The sequence below is a fragment of the Triticum dicoccoides genome, chromosome 7A, assembly GCF_002162155.2.
Source record: "Triticum dicoccoides isolate Atlit2015 ecotype Zavitan chromosome 7A, WEW_v2.0, whole genome shotgun sequence".
Lineage (NCBI taxonomy): Eukaryota > Viridiplantae > Streptophyta > Magnoliopsida > Poales > Poaceae > Triticum > Triticum dicoccoides.
Window position 1 is genome coordinate 22,614,934 of NC_041392.1, and position 13,405 is coordinate 22,628,338.

A 13,405-nucleotide genomic window follows, 5' to 3' on the forward strand; every position below is an offset into this window, starting at 1 on the left:
AAAACCAAAGCGTAGTCGCGGGGGATTTACAACGATGATCTTATCACATGTGGCGGCTTACAAAGGATACACACACACAGTTCCGCTATGGCCCAAGCCTCGGCCTCTGCTCCGCTCCGTCAGAAGTTAGCCTTATCTGAATTTGGATTACAACTTAACAAACACCGTCATTGTTGCCTCCTTGGCTGAGGAAACTGCAAGGGTTGGCGCGAAGGAAAGAAGGATGGGTGTAGAGGAGGCCTTGTCCGAGATAGAGGTCGAGATTGCTGAGGAGCTGGTTGTCGTGGCCAAGGAGAAAGGCAAGGCTTCCATGTTGATTTCCTCTGAGAATTGCGATGATGACAACGGCCCCAATTATACATGGAGGACCCCCAAAGGGTACAAAGGGAGGTAGTCGATAGCAAATGTGATTGAACCGTGCACTATCGAGGAGATCAGGAGGTACTACGCTCAGTTTGAGTTGAAGAAGCGGGAGAATTAGTTTCTTCCATGTATTTGTGGATTTATGTTTATTACATAGTTTTATGTTATGTTTGTTTTGCTAAAACAAGTTCACTCAGTCGTGCAGTCATGTTTTGTACTATGTTGAACGTGTGTCTGGAGTTTATGCTATGTTGTGTCTGAATATTTCACATTGTTGTCAAAATAAGTTCATATTCACCCACAAAAAGGAATAAATTAAGTTCATACATGTACTATTAAAGGTGAATGTGTACGTAGTCATTCATTGACACATCCTCCCATCCATCGAAGGAACAACCTGCCGATTTTTTCTTATGTAATTCACTCTTCCGCCAGCTTTTACCGATTCTTTCTATCCCGAGACAGCCATCATATCCCATGCCGCACGAACCGCTCCCCTCCTCTCCTGCATCTCTTGGTGCCCGATTTCCCCTCACGTAGGGTTCCTTGGGATCAGTGCTGACGAAACGGGCCATGCCTAGCATGCCGGCCCGCGAGCACGTTGGAAACGACACATGACGGGCCAGTCCCATCATGGGCTAATCAGGCTGTGCTAGTCACGCGGTGCACCGTGCTTAGGCCACAAGGTTGAGCACATGGGCCGGCACGACATGACCCGTTTATTTATTTTATCTTTATATGGAATTAAACAACCCAATAGACCAAAAAATAGCCTAGCAGGACAAACAACATGTGGGCCTATCGTGCCTGGTGGGCCGGCGGGCTAGCCAGATTAGCCGAGGGGCCGTGCCTGGGCTGCTAAGCGCATCACGTGGGCCAACGCAACACGAACTATTTACTAATCATGACCCAGTGGGCCGTGCCATGCCACGATTACCACGTGTCAGGTTGTGATGTGTCGTGCTGGTCCGTTTGGCCAACTCTCCTCTTGATAGAGGTTGCATCGCTGCCGCTCAATTCCTCCTCCCCTTTCCCCTTCCTCCTGGACTACCCGTGGCTGGCCCTTCTTCCACCATGGACGGCGAGCGACCCCCACGGCGACCCATGCCTACTCTGCACCAGCGTGGAGGACCAGTCCCTTTTGATCCAATCCGATGGTGAGGATCAGTGTGCGCGCCACCACCTTCGCTGCTTGCATACCAGAGTCATTCCCCAATGTTAGGTATTCATTCATGTCCATCACTCCACCACCAACAAGGAGGACACTGCTGCATCACCGCTCCTCTGATCTCAATCCCTTAGCTGCCACCCATCCTACGATCAACCTCCGCTTGATAGAACAGAAGGTCCACACACAACACCCCTCTCTCCTCCCTTTGAAACCCTAGAGTTCCGGCGAACCATGGCGACATGTACCTGCGACGATCCAGATGAGGGCCCCAAGGCACTCACCTGCGAGCACTGGAGGAGAGGATGCCCTAGGAGGGGAGGAGGCGACCATGGCTACAAGTAGCAGGACCACCAGTCGGCGGCCACTGTGGTCAACGCTTTGTTCGAGGTTTGTTCCCCTCCTCTTTCCTTCCTCCAATTTTCACGAGAAATGCACACACATGAGAAAACTAGGTCAGTGGTTTTAGTCTTTAATATGGATACCCGTTATCATGATCTTTTTATTATCCCGATTGGCGGTTTGGTTTTGTTTTTAAAATTGACAAGTAAATGGACTTTTTTTGCAGGGATAAGCAAATGAACTCCTAGTATTCCATTATAATGAGGTAGACTGTCAAATGCTATGTTGCTCCTTCAAGGAAGACATTCATTTCGTTGCATTTGTACTTTCAAGCTCCGTCCAAGCACCAGCGTGCCCGAGCTCCCTCCAAAGCGGCTTGCACCGCACCACCCTGAGCGGGAGGAGGAAAGGACCCCACCGCCTCCGAGCCGCATGGGTTTTGCCCGGCGACTCCTGCCGGCAGCAGCGAGGGGGTGGGCGATGACCGGGTGTGGCTCTGGCGGCGGCTAGGGTTCACTCCTGGCCACCTGCGGGAGCGACCGAGGAGTGAGTCATTCTGTGAATTCTCATGTGGTTTTCATCAATACGTGATCTTGAAACTCGGAGTCTCGATGCCCACTCAAACCCCCTCGTTGCTCTGCTTGTGCTACTTGGGAAACCTAGTGCGTCGCCGGTAGGCTCCTTGTGTGTGCTTTTGCTATAAAAGGAAAATACAATTGGGGCGTAGCAGCATGGCAAGACTTCCTTTCACATGTATGCTCCATATAAAAATTTCCTTTCAAGATGATAGATAGGTTGAGAAATATAGCAAATCCTGTTATTTTGACTACTACTCCGAAATTGTTATCTGTTAGCCCATGTTATATTAGGAACAATCACCATGAAGTGTGTCCAAGTAGGACAAGTGCTTAGTGGTAGTTTACCAGGTGCGCTAGCTCTGTATAAATATACGTGTACCGTCCCCATGAGAAACAAAGCAAGAAATCGATCAAAGCCAGGCGAGCTCAAACCAGGTCGCTCTTCTTCGAATACGTAGCTTATCGATCGAAAGCGATGACAAACATGGCCGTAATAAAAGGGATGGTGGAGCTGGCCACAATCGGCGTGTCTGCCCTTACTACTGTTGGTTTGTCCTGGACAGCATGAAAGCTGTACGAGAGAGAGAGATGAAGCCCTCCTCCTCGAGGACGGGCACCCTCAAGACCTTGGCCGCCGGCGCGTCTGATCCTGTCATCGGCCGCGACAACGAGATTGACCGCACCATCTGCATCCTCTGCCGCCGGACCAAGAACTGCGCAGCGCTCGTCGGACCGGCCGGTGTCGGCAAGACGGCCATCGTCGAAGGCCTGGCCCAGCGCATCGCTGCTGGGACGGTTCCCGACGCGCTCGCTGGGGCCCGCGTGGTGGAGCTCGATGTCGGGGCGATGGTCGCGGGGACCCAGTGGCGCGGCATGTTCGAGAAGCGCTTGAAGAATGCCATCAAGCAGGCGGAGGATGCGGCCGGAAAGCTGATCCTCTTCATAGACGAGATGCACATGCTTGTTGGTGCTGGTGACGAGGGCCGCACTGTGGACGCTGCCAACATCCTCAAGCCGGCGTTGGCCCGTGGTCGCATCCGTTGCATAGGTGCTACCACATCGAAAGAGTACCGAAAATACATAGAAAGGGATGCGGCACTGGAGCGACGGTTCCAAAGGGTTGACGTCGATGAGCCAAGCGTGCAGGCGACCGTTGCCATCCTGCAGGGGCTGAAGCAGCGGTACCAAGACCACCATGGCCTGATAATCCAGGACGACGCTCTTGTTGCTGCTGCCCAGCTCGCTGGCCGTTATATTAAAGGTATGTTCGTCATGTGATTCGGAACAATTTCGATTTACTTTGCTATAGGTTTGTGCATATTGAAGAGAATGCGGATTTTTATTGTTGTTAGGCCGCCAGTTTCCTGATAAAGCAATTGACCTGATGGACCAGGCATGCACTGCTGTGAAGTTGCATCAACCAAAAAAGGTGAAAATAAGAAAACTAGCACTATAAATGCGGTCGAGGAGATAACCGTTGGTCCATGTCATATTGCACAGGTAAATTAGCATTCTTTGCAAATTGTATGCATATGATTATTTTTCATTGTGATGGGTCATGTTCTATTATCATATGAAGGTTGTGGGCCGATGGACTAAATGTCCGATCAATACACTTGGACGAGAGGAGGAGAATTTCAGCCACATAGTAGACAAATTGCATGAGAGAGTTGTTGGACAATATGAAGCAGTTAATTTGGTTGCGCAAGAAGTTCTACGTTCTAGGGTCGGCTTTGACCAATCTGGCCAACCAATTGGCTCGTTCCTCTTTTTGGGCCCGATTGGTGTTGGAAAGACAGAGCTCGCAAAAGCACTCGCCGAGAAGCTTTTTGACAACGAGAAGACGTTAGTCCGCTTTGACATGTCAGAATATACTGATAGTGGATCTGTGTCGCGTCTGGTTGGAGGACCTGAAAGGTTTAACTTGTACACTCTTTGCACTTGTATTTCTTTCCCAAACTTCCTTCTCGTGCCTCACTTTTCCATTTGACTTTCTGAAGCTACGAGGAAGATGGACAACTTACCGAGAAAGTCAGGAGCCAACCATATAGTGTCGTTCTTTTTGACGAGGTGGATAAGGCACATCCCTCAATTTTCAAGGTTCTCATTCAACTCCTCGATGATGGCACGTTGATTGATGGAAAGGGTCGGAACGTATATTTCAAGGACACTATCATAATCATGAGCTCTAATCTTGGAGTAGAGAACCTGTCAGCTGGAACGGCTGGAGAAAACATAGCAACTGCACGGGATCTTCTCATGAAACAGGTATGTGTATCCCAAACTGTCCCTTGTAAAGTACCAGTGGGCACCCTGCAGACCAACATATTTACCAGTGGGATCTTCTCATGAAACAGGTTGAGAAACGCTTTAAGCCTGAATTTATCAACAAACTGAGTGAGACTGTCATATTTGAGCCGCTTTCTCATGACGAACTGAGGGAGATCGTGAAAATCCAGATGAAGAGTGTCGTTGCTATGGCAGCTAGGAAAGGCATCTCTCTGTTTGCAACAGATGCCGCCTTGGACGTCATTTGGTCAGAATCTCACGATACGGTAAGTACATGTTATTTTTACCAAACCAAATCATACAAATTTGCTTAGTCGTTTGTATGTCCCGCTTACGATGCATGCATGGACTATGTATTGCAGGTGTATGGCGCAAGGCCTATTAAGAGGTGGATGAAGAAGAATGTGACGAGAGTTCTTGTGGACATGCTGGTCAATGGGGAAGCGTGTCAAGGCTCGGTCATCAGCGTCAATGCCACGGACGACAAGAAGGGGCTGAAGTACCAAATACTGAAGTAGCAGTAGGTGGCAGACTGAGGACAGATAGAGCTTGCCGTTTGCATAGGCAACAGACCGAATTAATATGTGTGTTTTTAGTGATTTACCAAGCCTTTGTTTTAAGTGCTATTCATTACCTGTAGCAAAATGATATGTACAATTTACGGGTTTGTCGGTAACTACCGTTTTCTCTTGCTTGATGGGGTTTATTACTTCCGTGATCGAGGAAAACCTCTGAGTGACTGCTAGTGACTTAAAATCTTTTATGAAAACTAAGCTTCGGCTGAGCTGACTATGATTTTCGTCTACTACGTCAAAGCCTTTTACCCTCGCGAGCAGCCTCACACTCCTCAGCCCTGAGTCCGCGACCCTCCCCGGATCTTAAAACAAAAGCCCAAACATGCTGAGTAATGGTCTTCTATCTAGGTTAGTCTGCACGTGGACATTCGCAGAGACGTTGCATCCCGCTAGCTCCTTCTTCCGTTGCCATGTCTTTTCTTCTTCAATTGATGGAATAATCACGAGTGCTTTTGAGGTCGATTGTGTTTCTGTATCTATCCAGGGGCTGGCATTTTTCGATAAAGGGTGAATTTTATTGACTCGAAATAAAGCATCAAGTTGATATAAACACGATGAAAACATACACGGCCTCTGCATAATTAAGACGCACATAACCAATACCAACACACACACAAAATACCCGCTAGCAAATAGCAAGGCCATATAAGACCAAAGCATTGCATAAGCGAGAGAAAAACCCGAAGCGAAGCGAACAAATCTGCGATCGACAAACTACAACAATGACCATATCCACACCAACCATCTCATGACATCATAAGGACAACGGGGTTCTTCAACAGCAACGCCTTCATGATGAGAGCAACGCTCGAGAGCCGCCGTCATCGGATCCAACCACCAAAGATAAGACTCTAGGTTTTCACCCTGAAGACAGTCTAAGCATATACGAGCAATGCCTTCAACAAGGGAATGATGCAAAAAACATCACCATTGCCATGTATGACCACTCGTGTCAGACATAGGTTTTTACCTCGAAGCTCGAGACCTGGTACTCGAGAAGCACCACCATCGAAGTCAATCATATGTTCAAACATGTGTTTACTTAGGCATAAATATGCATACAGAAATGCGGACATGTAATTTCTAGCTTGCATAGTAATGAAATGGTATAGCTGCATCGAGTTTCTCTTCTTCCACTATCGGAACGGGTGTTTTCTCCGTTCAGTCGGCTTGGCCAGCCCGGAAGTAATACGAAATGAACGGGAACCTTGCGCATGCAGCGCTAACAGATTTCGACTCTTATTGTTGTATTAGGGAATGGAATACTTGCGGTATCCAACAAAATGCATTTGAACAAATATGCTCTGAAGCCCACCACACAAGAAAAGGATGCAGTTCTTCTGTAAGTTGGTTATAAGCAGTACGTTGGGTACTTCCCACATGTTTTTCTTTTTCTTTTTCGAGAGTATCCAACAAAATGCATTTGAACAAATATGTAATAGGCTAACTTGTTGAAATATGTTGGTCAAACATATACTTGCATACAACGTAAACAGAAGATGAACATCAGCAACGTGTACAAGCACGTAGGTTCTGCTAAGCCCGTATCCTTAATAATGTCTTGGTTCTTGAGATGGCAGATGTTGTAAAGGGCTCAAGCTTCCATTTCTTAATTCTTGTAGGACATTTCAAGTATTGAGCAATAGGATTTGGTACAACCTCCAGAAGTAGTTGTAGGATGCTTAGGTGCTTTAGGTTTTCTTTTTAACTTTTTCTTTCCTCGTGGTTCATGTACTGAAGGAGTGCTTTTCTTTTGCAGCACGACACAATGTAAAAAATCACGCAGCAGTTTCAAAATTGAGATTCCATTTATTTGGTAGATTATTCTACGTCTTTAGGATGTCACAGTGGCACAATGCAATTTGTCTGTTTTGGGGCTGTCAGGCCGTATCTGAAGAAATCAGCACTATCAAGTTGTTGATTTCCTTGTTGGTCTGAAGATATGACACTCTTCTTTTAGTTTCAGTTAGCTCGATCCTAACAGGGGATTTGCTGAACCATTACGGTCAAGTTGCTTGATTAACTGGAATATGAATTACGGTGTTTCCATATTAGCTGTACAGTATGATACGGTATTTTGTTTAAGAGTAAACTGCCTGACATAGTGTTTCTTCTGTAAAACGTAGGTTTGGGAAACTGCTCGACCCCTTAAATGGAGTGTGGCTATTTCATTATATAGAGGTACCAAGAGGTACAATACAATGTTACAATATATATACAGAGGCTACATATATATACAGTCTAACACCTTCTCTCAATCTTAACTATGGCCTGAAATACAAAGCAAGTTAAGATTGCGTCTACAACCTACAAGTTGTGGTTGTGGAAGAGGCTTCGTGAAAATGTCAACAAGTTGATCCTTTGACGAGATAAACTTGATACAAAGTAGCTTCTGTGTAACACGTTCCCCAACAAAATGATAATCAACCTCAATATGCTTCGTCCGAGCATGGAATACGGAATTAGATGAAAGATATGTAGCACCGATGTTATCACACCACAGAACTGGAGGGCGAGCTGGAGAGACTCTCAATTCCCTCAATAGAGATTGTACCCATATGATCTCAGCAGTCGCATCAGCAACCGCTTTGTACTCAGCCTCAGTACTACTGCGAGACACTGTTGCTTGCTTGCGAGCATTCCAGGCGATCAAGTTAAAACCCAGGAATACCGCATAACCCCCCGTGGATCACCTGTCATCAGGATTACCAGCCCAATCTGCATCTAAAAAAGCGGAGAGCTCACCGGACGGTGCAGGCTGAAGGAGCAAACCATAGGAGGCAGTAAGACAGATGTAATGCAAAATACGCTTCACGGCTGACCAATGAGATGTCCTGGGTGCATGAAGGTACTGACACACGCGGTTAACTGCATAGGAGATATCAGGACTGGTAATAGTAAGGTATTGCAGACCACCAACGATACTGCGATACTCGGTAGCATCATCGGGTGAAAGATGTTGGAAATATCAACAATTTACCAAATGATTTTATTAACAGAAATATTAGATAAAACATGACTAATATAACAGTGACAACACTAGTCATGCGATCTGACAGAAAGAAGGTAGTGGCGAGAGGAAGAAGAAGTTCTGGTGCGTCTCTCTGAGAGGAGAGAGATCCCTTTTATAGGCGCAAGAGAAGGAGGCGAGAGGCTGCGCCGGGAGCTGAAGGGAACGAGGAAGATGAAACGAACAGGCAGCAGCCGAGGGGTGCAGCGTTCGTATTCAATATCCACTTAGACATGGGCTCGGCTCATTCCTGCGGCGCGTCGTGACGAGGCGTGGCGAGGCGGACGACGAAGGAGGAGCGCGTGTGGATGTCCCTCTTGTTCTCATGCTCATACTGTTGGGGAACGTAGTAATTTCAAAAAATTTCCTACGCACACGCAAGATCATGGTGATGCATAGCCACGAGAGGGGAGAGTGTTGTCTACATACCCTCGTAGACCGAAGCGGAAGCGTTGATGCAATGTAGAGGAAGTAGTCATACGTCTTCCCGGTCCAACCGATCCAAGCACCGTTACTCCGGCACCTCCGAGTTCTTGGCACAAGTTCAGCTCGATGACGCTCCCCGGGCTCCGATCCAGCAAAGCTTCGGGGAGGAGTTCCGTCAGCACGACGGCGTAGTGACGATCTTGATGTTCAACCGTCGCAGGGCTTCGCCTAAGCACCGCTACAATATGACCGAGGTGGAATATGGTGGAGGGGGACACCGCACACGGCTAAGGAACGATCACGAAGATCAACTTGTGTGTCCTAGGGTGCCCCCCTGCCCCCTATATAAAGGAGCCAAGGGGGGTGCGGCCGGCCCTAGTAGGAGGCGCGCAGGAGGAGTCCTACTCCTACCGGGAGTAGGACTCCCCTCACTTTCCTTGTCCAAGTAGGAGAGGGGGAAGGAAGGGGGAGAGGAGAGGAAGGAAAGGGGGGGGGGCGCCCCTCCCTCCTTGTCCAATTCGGACTAGCGGGAGAGGGGGCGCGTGGCCTGCCCTGGCTGCCTTTCCTCTTCTCCACTTTAGGCCCATGAGGCCCATTAACCCCCCGGGGGGTTCCGGTAACCCCCCGGTTCTCCGGTTTTATCCGAAACTTCCCCGGAACACTTCCGGTGTCCGAATATAGCCGTCCAATATATCAATCTTTATGTCTCGACCATATTGAGACTCCTCGTTATGTCCGTGATCATATCCGGGACTCCGAACAACCTTCGGTACATCAAAATACATAAACTCATAATGAAACTGTCATCGTAACTTTAGGCGTGCGGACCCTACGGTTCGAGAACAATGTAGACATGACCGAGACACGTCTCCGGTCAATAACCAATAGCGGGACCTGGATGCCCATATTGGCTCCTACATATTCTACGAAGATCTTTATCGGTCAGACCGCATAACTACATACGTTGTTCCCTTTGTCATTGGTATGTTACTTGTCCGAGATTCGATCGTCGGTATCCAATACCTAGTTCAATCTCGTTACCGGCAAGTCTCTTTACTCGTTCCGTAATACATCATCTCACAACTAACACATTAGTTGCAATGCTTGCAAGGCTTATGTGATGTGTATTACCGAGAGGGCCCAGAGATACCTCTCCGTCAGACGGAGTGACAAATCCTAATCTCGAAATACGCCAACCCGACATGTACCTTTGGAGACACCTGTAGAGCTCCTTTATAATCACTCAGTTACGTTGTGACGTTTGGTAGCACACAAAGTGTTCCTCCGATAAACGGGAGTTGCATAATCTCATAGTCATAGGAACATGTATAAGTCATGAAGAAAGCAATAGCAACATACTAAACGATCGGGTGCTAAGCTAATGGAATGGGTCATGTCAATCAGATCATTCAACTAATGATATGATCCCGTTAATCAAATAACAACTCTTTGTCTATGGTTAGGAAACACAACCATCTTTGATTAACAAGCTAGTCAAGTAGAGGCATACTAGTGACACTTTGTTTGTCTGTGTATTCACACATGTATTATGTTTCCGGTTAAGACAATTCTAGCATGAATAATAAACATTTATCATGATATAAGGAAATAAATAATATCTTTATTATTGCCTATAGGGCATATTTCCTTCACATACATGTGGGGAAAGAACCTCCCTTACAAAGAGGTCCAACTCCCTCTAAACTAGCAATGTGGGACTAAACTTTAGTAGTGTCCCTTGCCTTGCACAAATGGGCTAAGTGGGCCACTAGGATTTATTAGGAATTTCTGAAATAGTTATTGGGCTGCCTAAATTAGACTAAATTCCAGCAAAAGAGACTCTCCATGAAGAGCAGACAACCGATCAGTGGCAGACATCGGAGTGATAGCACTAGTAGAAAAAGGGTCAAATGTGAAGCACATTAGTGCCGGTTTGAATTTGAGCCGGCACTAATGTGACCATTAGTGCCGGTTCCAACGGCTAGGCGGGAGGACATCATTAATACCGGTTCGTGGGCAACTTTTAGTATCGGTTCATGCCACGAACCGGTACTAATGAGGGCAGTGCGGCTGTGGTCAGGCTGGGGCCCCCACGAAGACCTTTAGTACCGGTTCATGGCATGAACCGATACTAGAGTTTCTTATTAAGCTGATTTTTAGTCCCACCTCGCCAAGGGAGAGGCAGTATGAGCGGTTTATAAGCCGTGAGTGCAGAGACAATGACGAAGAGGCGCAATGCTCACCTACACATTGATTAGCTTCAAGCCTTTCGGAATAGTATAGATTGCACTGAGCTATGTGCAGTGCAGTCTACACTATTCCAAAAGGCATGAAGCAAATTAACCAGCATTGCACCTCTTTTTCATTTTTAATAACTTATTTGGACTCCGGACTTCTTGTGTGTTCAGTGTGCAACATTTAAAGCGATGTCATCAATTTCCAACATGTTCTGACATCATTTGCTGTTTTTCAGTCATTTACCTAATTGTTTAGAGAGCTAAATGACCGTGAAATTGAAAATCACTACAAAATAAACTGTGAAAATGTTGAAACTTGGCATGGTATCATCATTTCACCCGCATAGCATGTGCGAAAGAGTAGAGAGGGTCACGGCAAAAACTGGACGCACTTCGTGTACAAACTGGACAATCTCTTTCGGAGTATCAGGGTTTCGGACGAGAACTCATCTATTACATGGGCACTTCAATGTTTTTGAAAATTATTTGAACTTCGGACTTCTTGTGGGTTTAGTATGCAGTATTCAAAGCGACGTCATCAATTTCTAACATGTTCTGACATCATTTGCTGTTTTTCAGTCATTTACCTAATTGTTTAGAGAGCTAAATGACCGTGAAATTGAAAATCACTACAAAATAAACTACGAAAATGTTGAAACTTGGCATGGTATCATCAATTCACCCGCATAGCATGTGCGAAAGAGCAGAGAGGGTCAATGCAAAAACTGGACGCACTTCGTGTACAAACTGGACAATATCTTTCGGAGTATCAGGGTTTCGGACGAGAACTCGTATGTTACATGGGCACTTCAATGTTTTTTAAACTTATTTGGACTCCAGACTTCTTGTGTGTTCAGCATGCATCATTCAAAGCGACATCATCAATCTCAACATGTTCTGACATCATTTGTTGTTTTTCAGTCATTTACCTAATTGTTTAGAAAGCTAAATAACCGTGAAATTGAAAATCACTACAAAATGAACTGTGAAAATGTTGAAACTTGGCATGGTATCATCATTTCACCCACATAGCATGCGCGAAAGAGTAGAGAGGGTCACGGCAAAAACTGGACGCACTTCGTGTACAAACTGGATAATCTCTTTCGGAGTATCAGGGTTTCGGGCGAGAACTCATCTGTTACATGGGCACTTCAATGTTTTTTAAACTTATTTAAACTCCGGACTTCTTCTGCGTTCAGTATGCAGCATTCAAAGCGATGTCATCAATTTCCAACATATTCTGACATCATTTGCTGTTTTTCAGTCATTTACCTAATTGTTTAGAGAGCTAAATTACCGTGAAATTGAAAATCACTATAAAATGAACTGTGAAAATGTTGAAACTTGGCATGGTATCATCATTTCACCCGCATAGCTTGTGCGAAAGAGTAGAGAGGGTCACAACAAAAACTGGATGCACTTCGTGTACAAACTGGACAATCTCTTTCGGAGTATCAAGGTTTCGGACGAGAACTCATCTGTTACAGCGGCACTTCATTTTTTTAAACTTATTATAACTCCAGACTTCTTTTGCATTCAGTATGCAGCATTGAAAGCCACGCCATCAACTTTCAACCATCAACTTGGCATGGTATATAAAAATAAATGAATAAAAGAAAATAAATAAAGCAGAAAAGCAGAAAAGAAAAAATAGCAGAAAAGAAAAAAATATAGCAAAAAAGAAAAAAAAACTATATAAAAAACTACTCAGAAATAAATAGAAGAAAATAAATAGAAGAAAATAAATATAGCAGAAAAGAAAAAAACTACTCAGAAATAAATAGAAGAAAAAATAAAGCAGAAAAGAAAAAACTATATATAAAAATTTGGGGCGCTGCCCTGTGGGCCTGCTAGACCACGGGCGTGCAATTTTAGGCCCACAAGGCCCAGCAGACTCACAAGGCAGCGCACCGTAGTTAGGCCCAGAAGCCTGCTTTATAGAGGAGTTCGAAAGGGCAGCCGCGGCTGGGTTTATAAACCAGTGCGGCTGCCCTTCGCCCGACGAGGTGGGACCAAACTTTGTGCACCGCGGGTGGCAGCGCACAACCTTTAGTACCGGTTGATGGCTCTAACCGGTACTAAAGAGTGGTCTTTAGTACCGGTTGGTGGCTCCAACCGGTACTAAAGATTGCTCTTCCCGCCTCTTGGCCTGGCCAAAGTTGGCCTTTAGTACCGGTTGGTGGCTCCAAGCGGTACTAAAGGCCCATCCTATATAAGAAAACACTTCAAAAGATTCAGTTTCTCATCTGCTTCTTCTCCTCTGTCCCGTCGCCCGCCGCCCCCGTCGTTGCCCCCTTCGACACCCCCGTCGCCACCCCTCGTCGACGCCCCCGTTGCCGCCCCGTCCCCGTCGTCGCCGCCCCGGCCGTCCCCGTCGCCGCTCCCCGCCCCGTCGTCCCGTCGTCCCCGCCCGGCCT

General features: G+C 46.4%; 1 protein-coding gene across 1 annotated transcript; it reads left to right on the plus strand.

Moving 5' to 3' along the window:
• The first annotated feature begins 3,297 nt into the window (after window positions 1-3,297).
• Window positions 3,298-5,258, plus strand: LOC119328703 (chaperone protein ClpB1-like). Its single transcript, XM_037601676.1, has 6 exons — window positions 3,298-3,712; window positions 3,804-3,880; window positions 4,031-4,368; window positions 4,452-4,719; window positions 4,809-5,006; window positions 5,103-5,258. The coding sequence occupies exons 1-6, from the start codon at window positions 3,298-3,300 to the stop codon at window positions 5,256-5,258; spliced, it is 1,452 nt and encodes a 483-aa protein (XP_037457573.1).
• The last annotated feature ends 8,147 nt before the right edge of the window (window positions 5,259-13,405 follow it).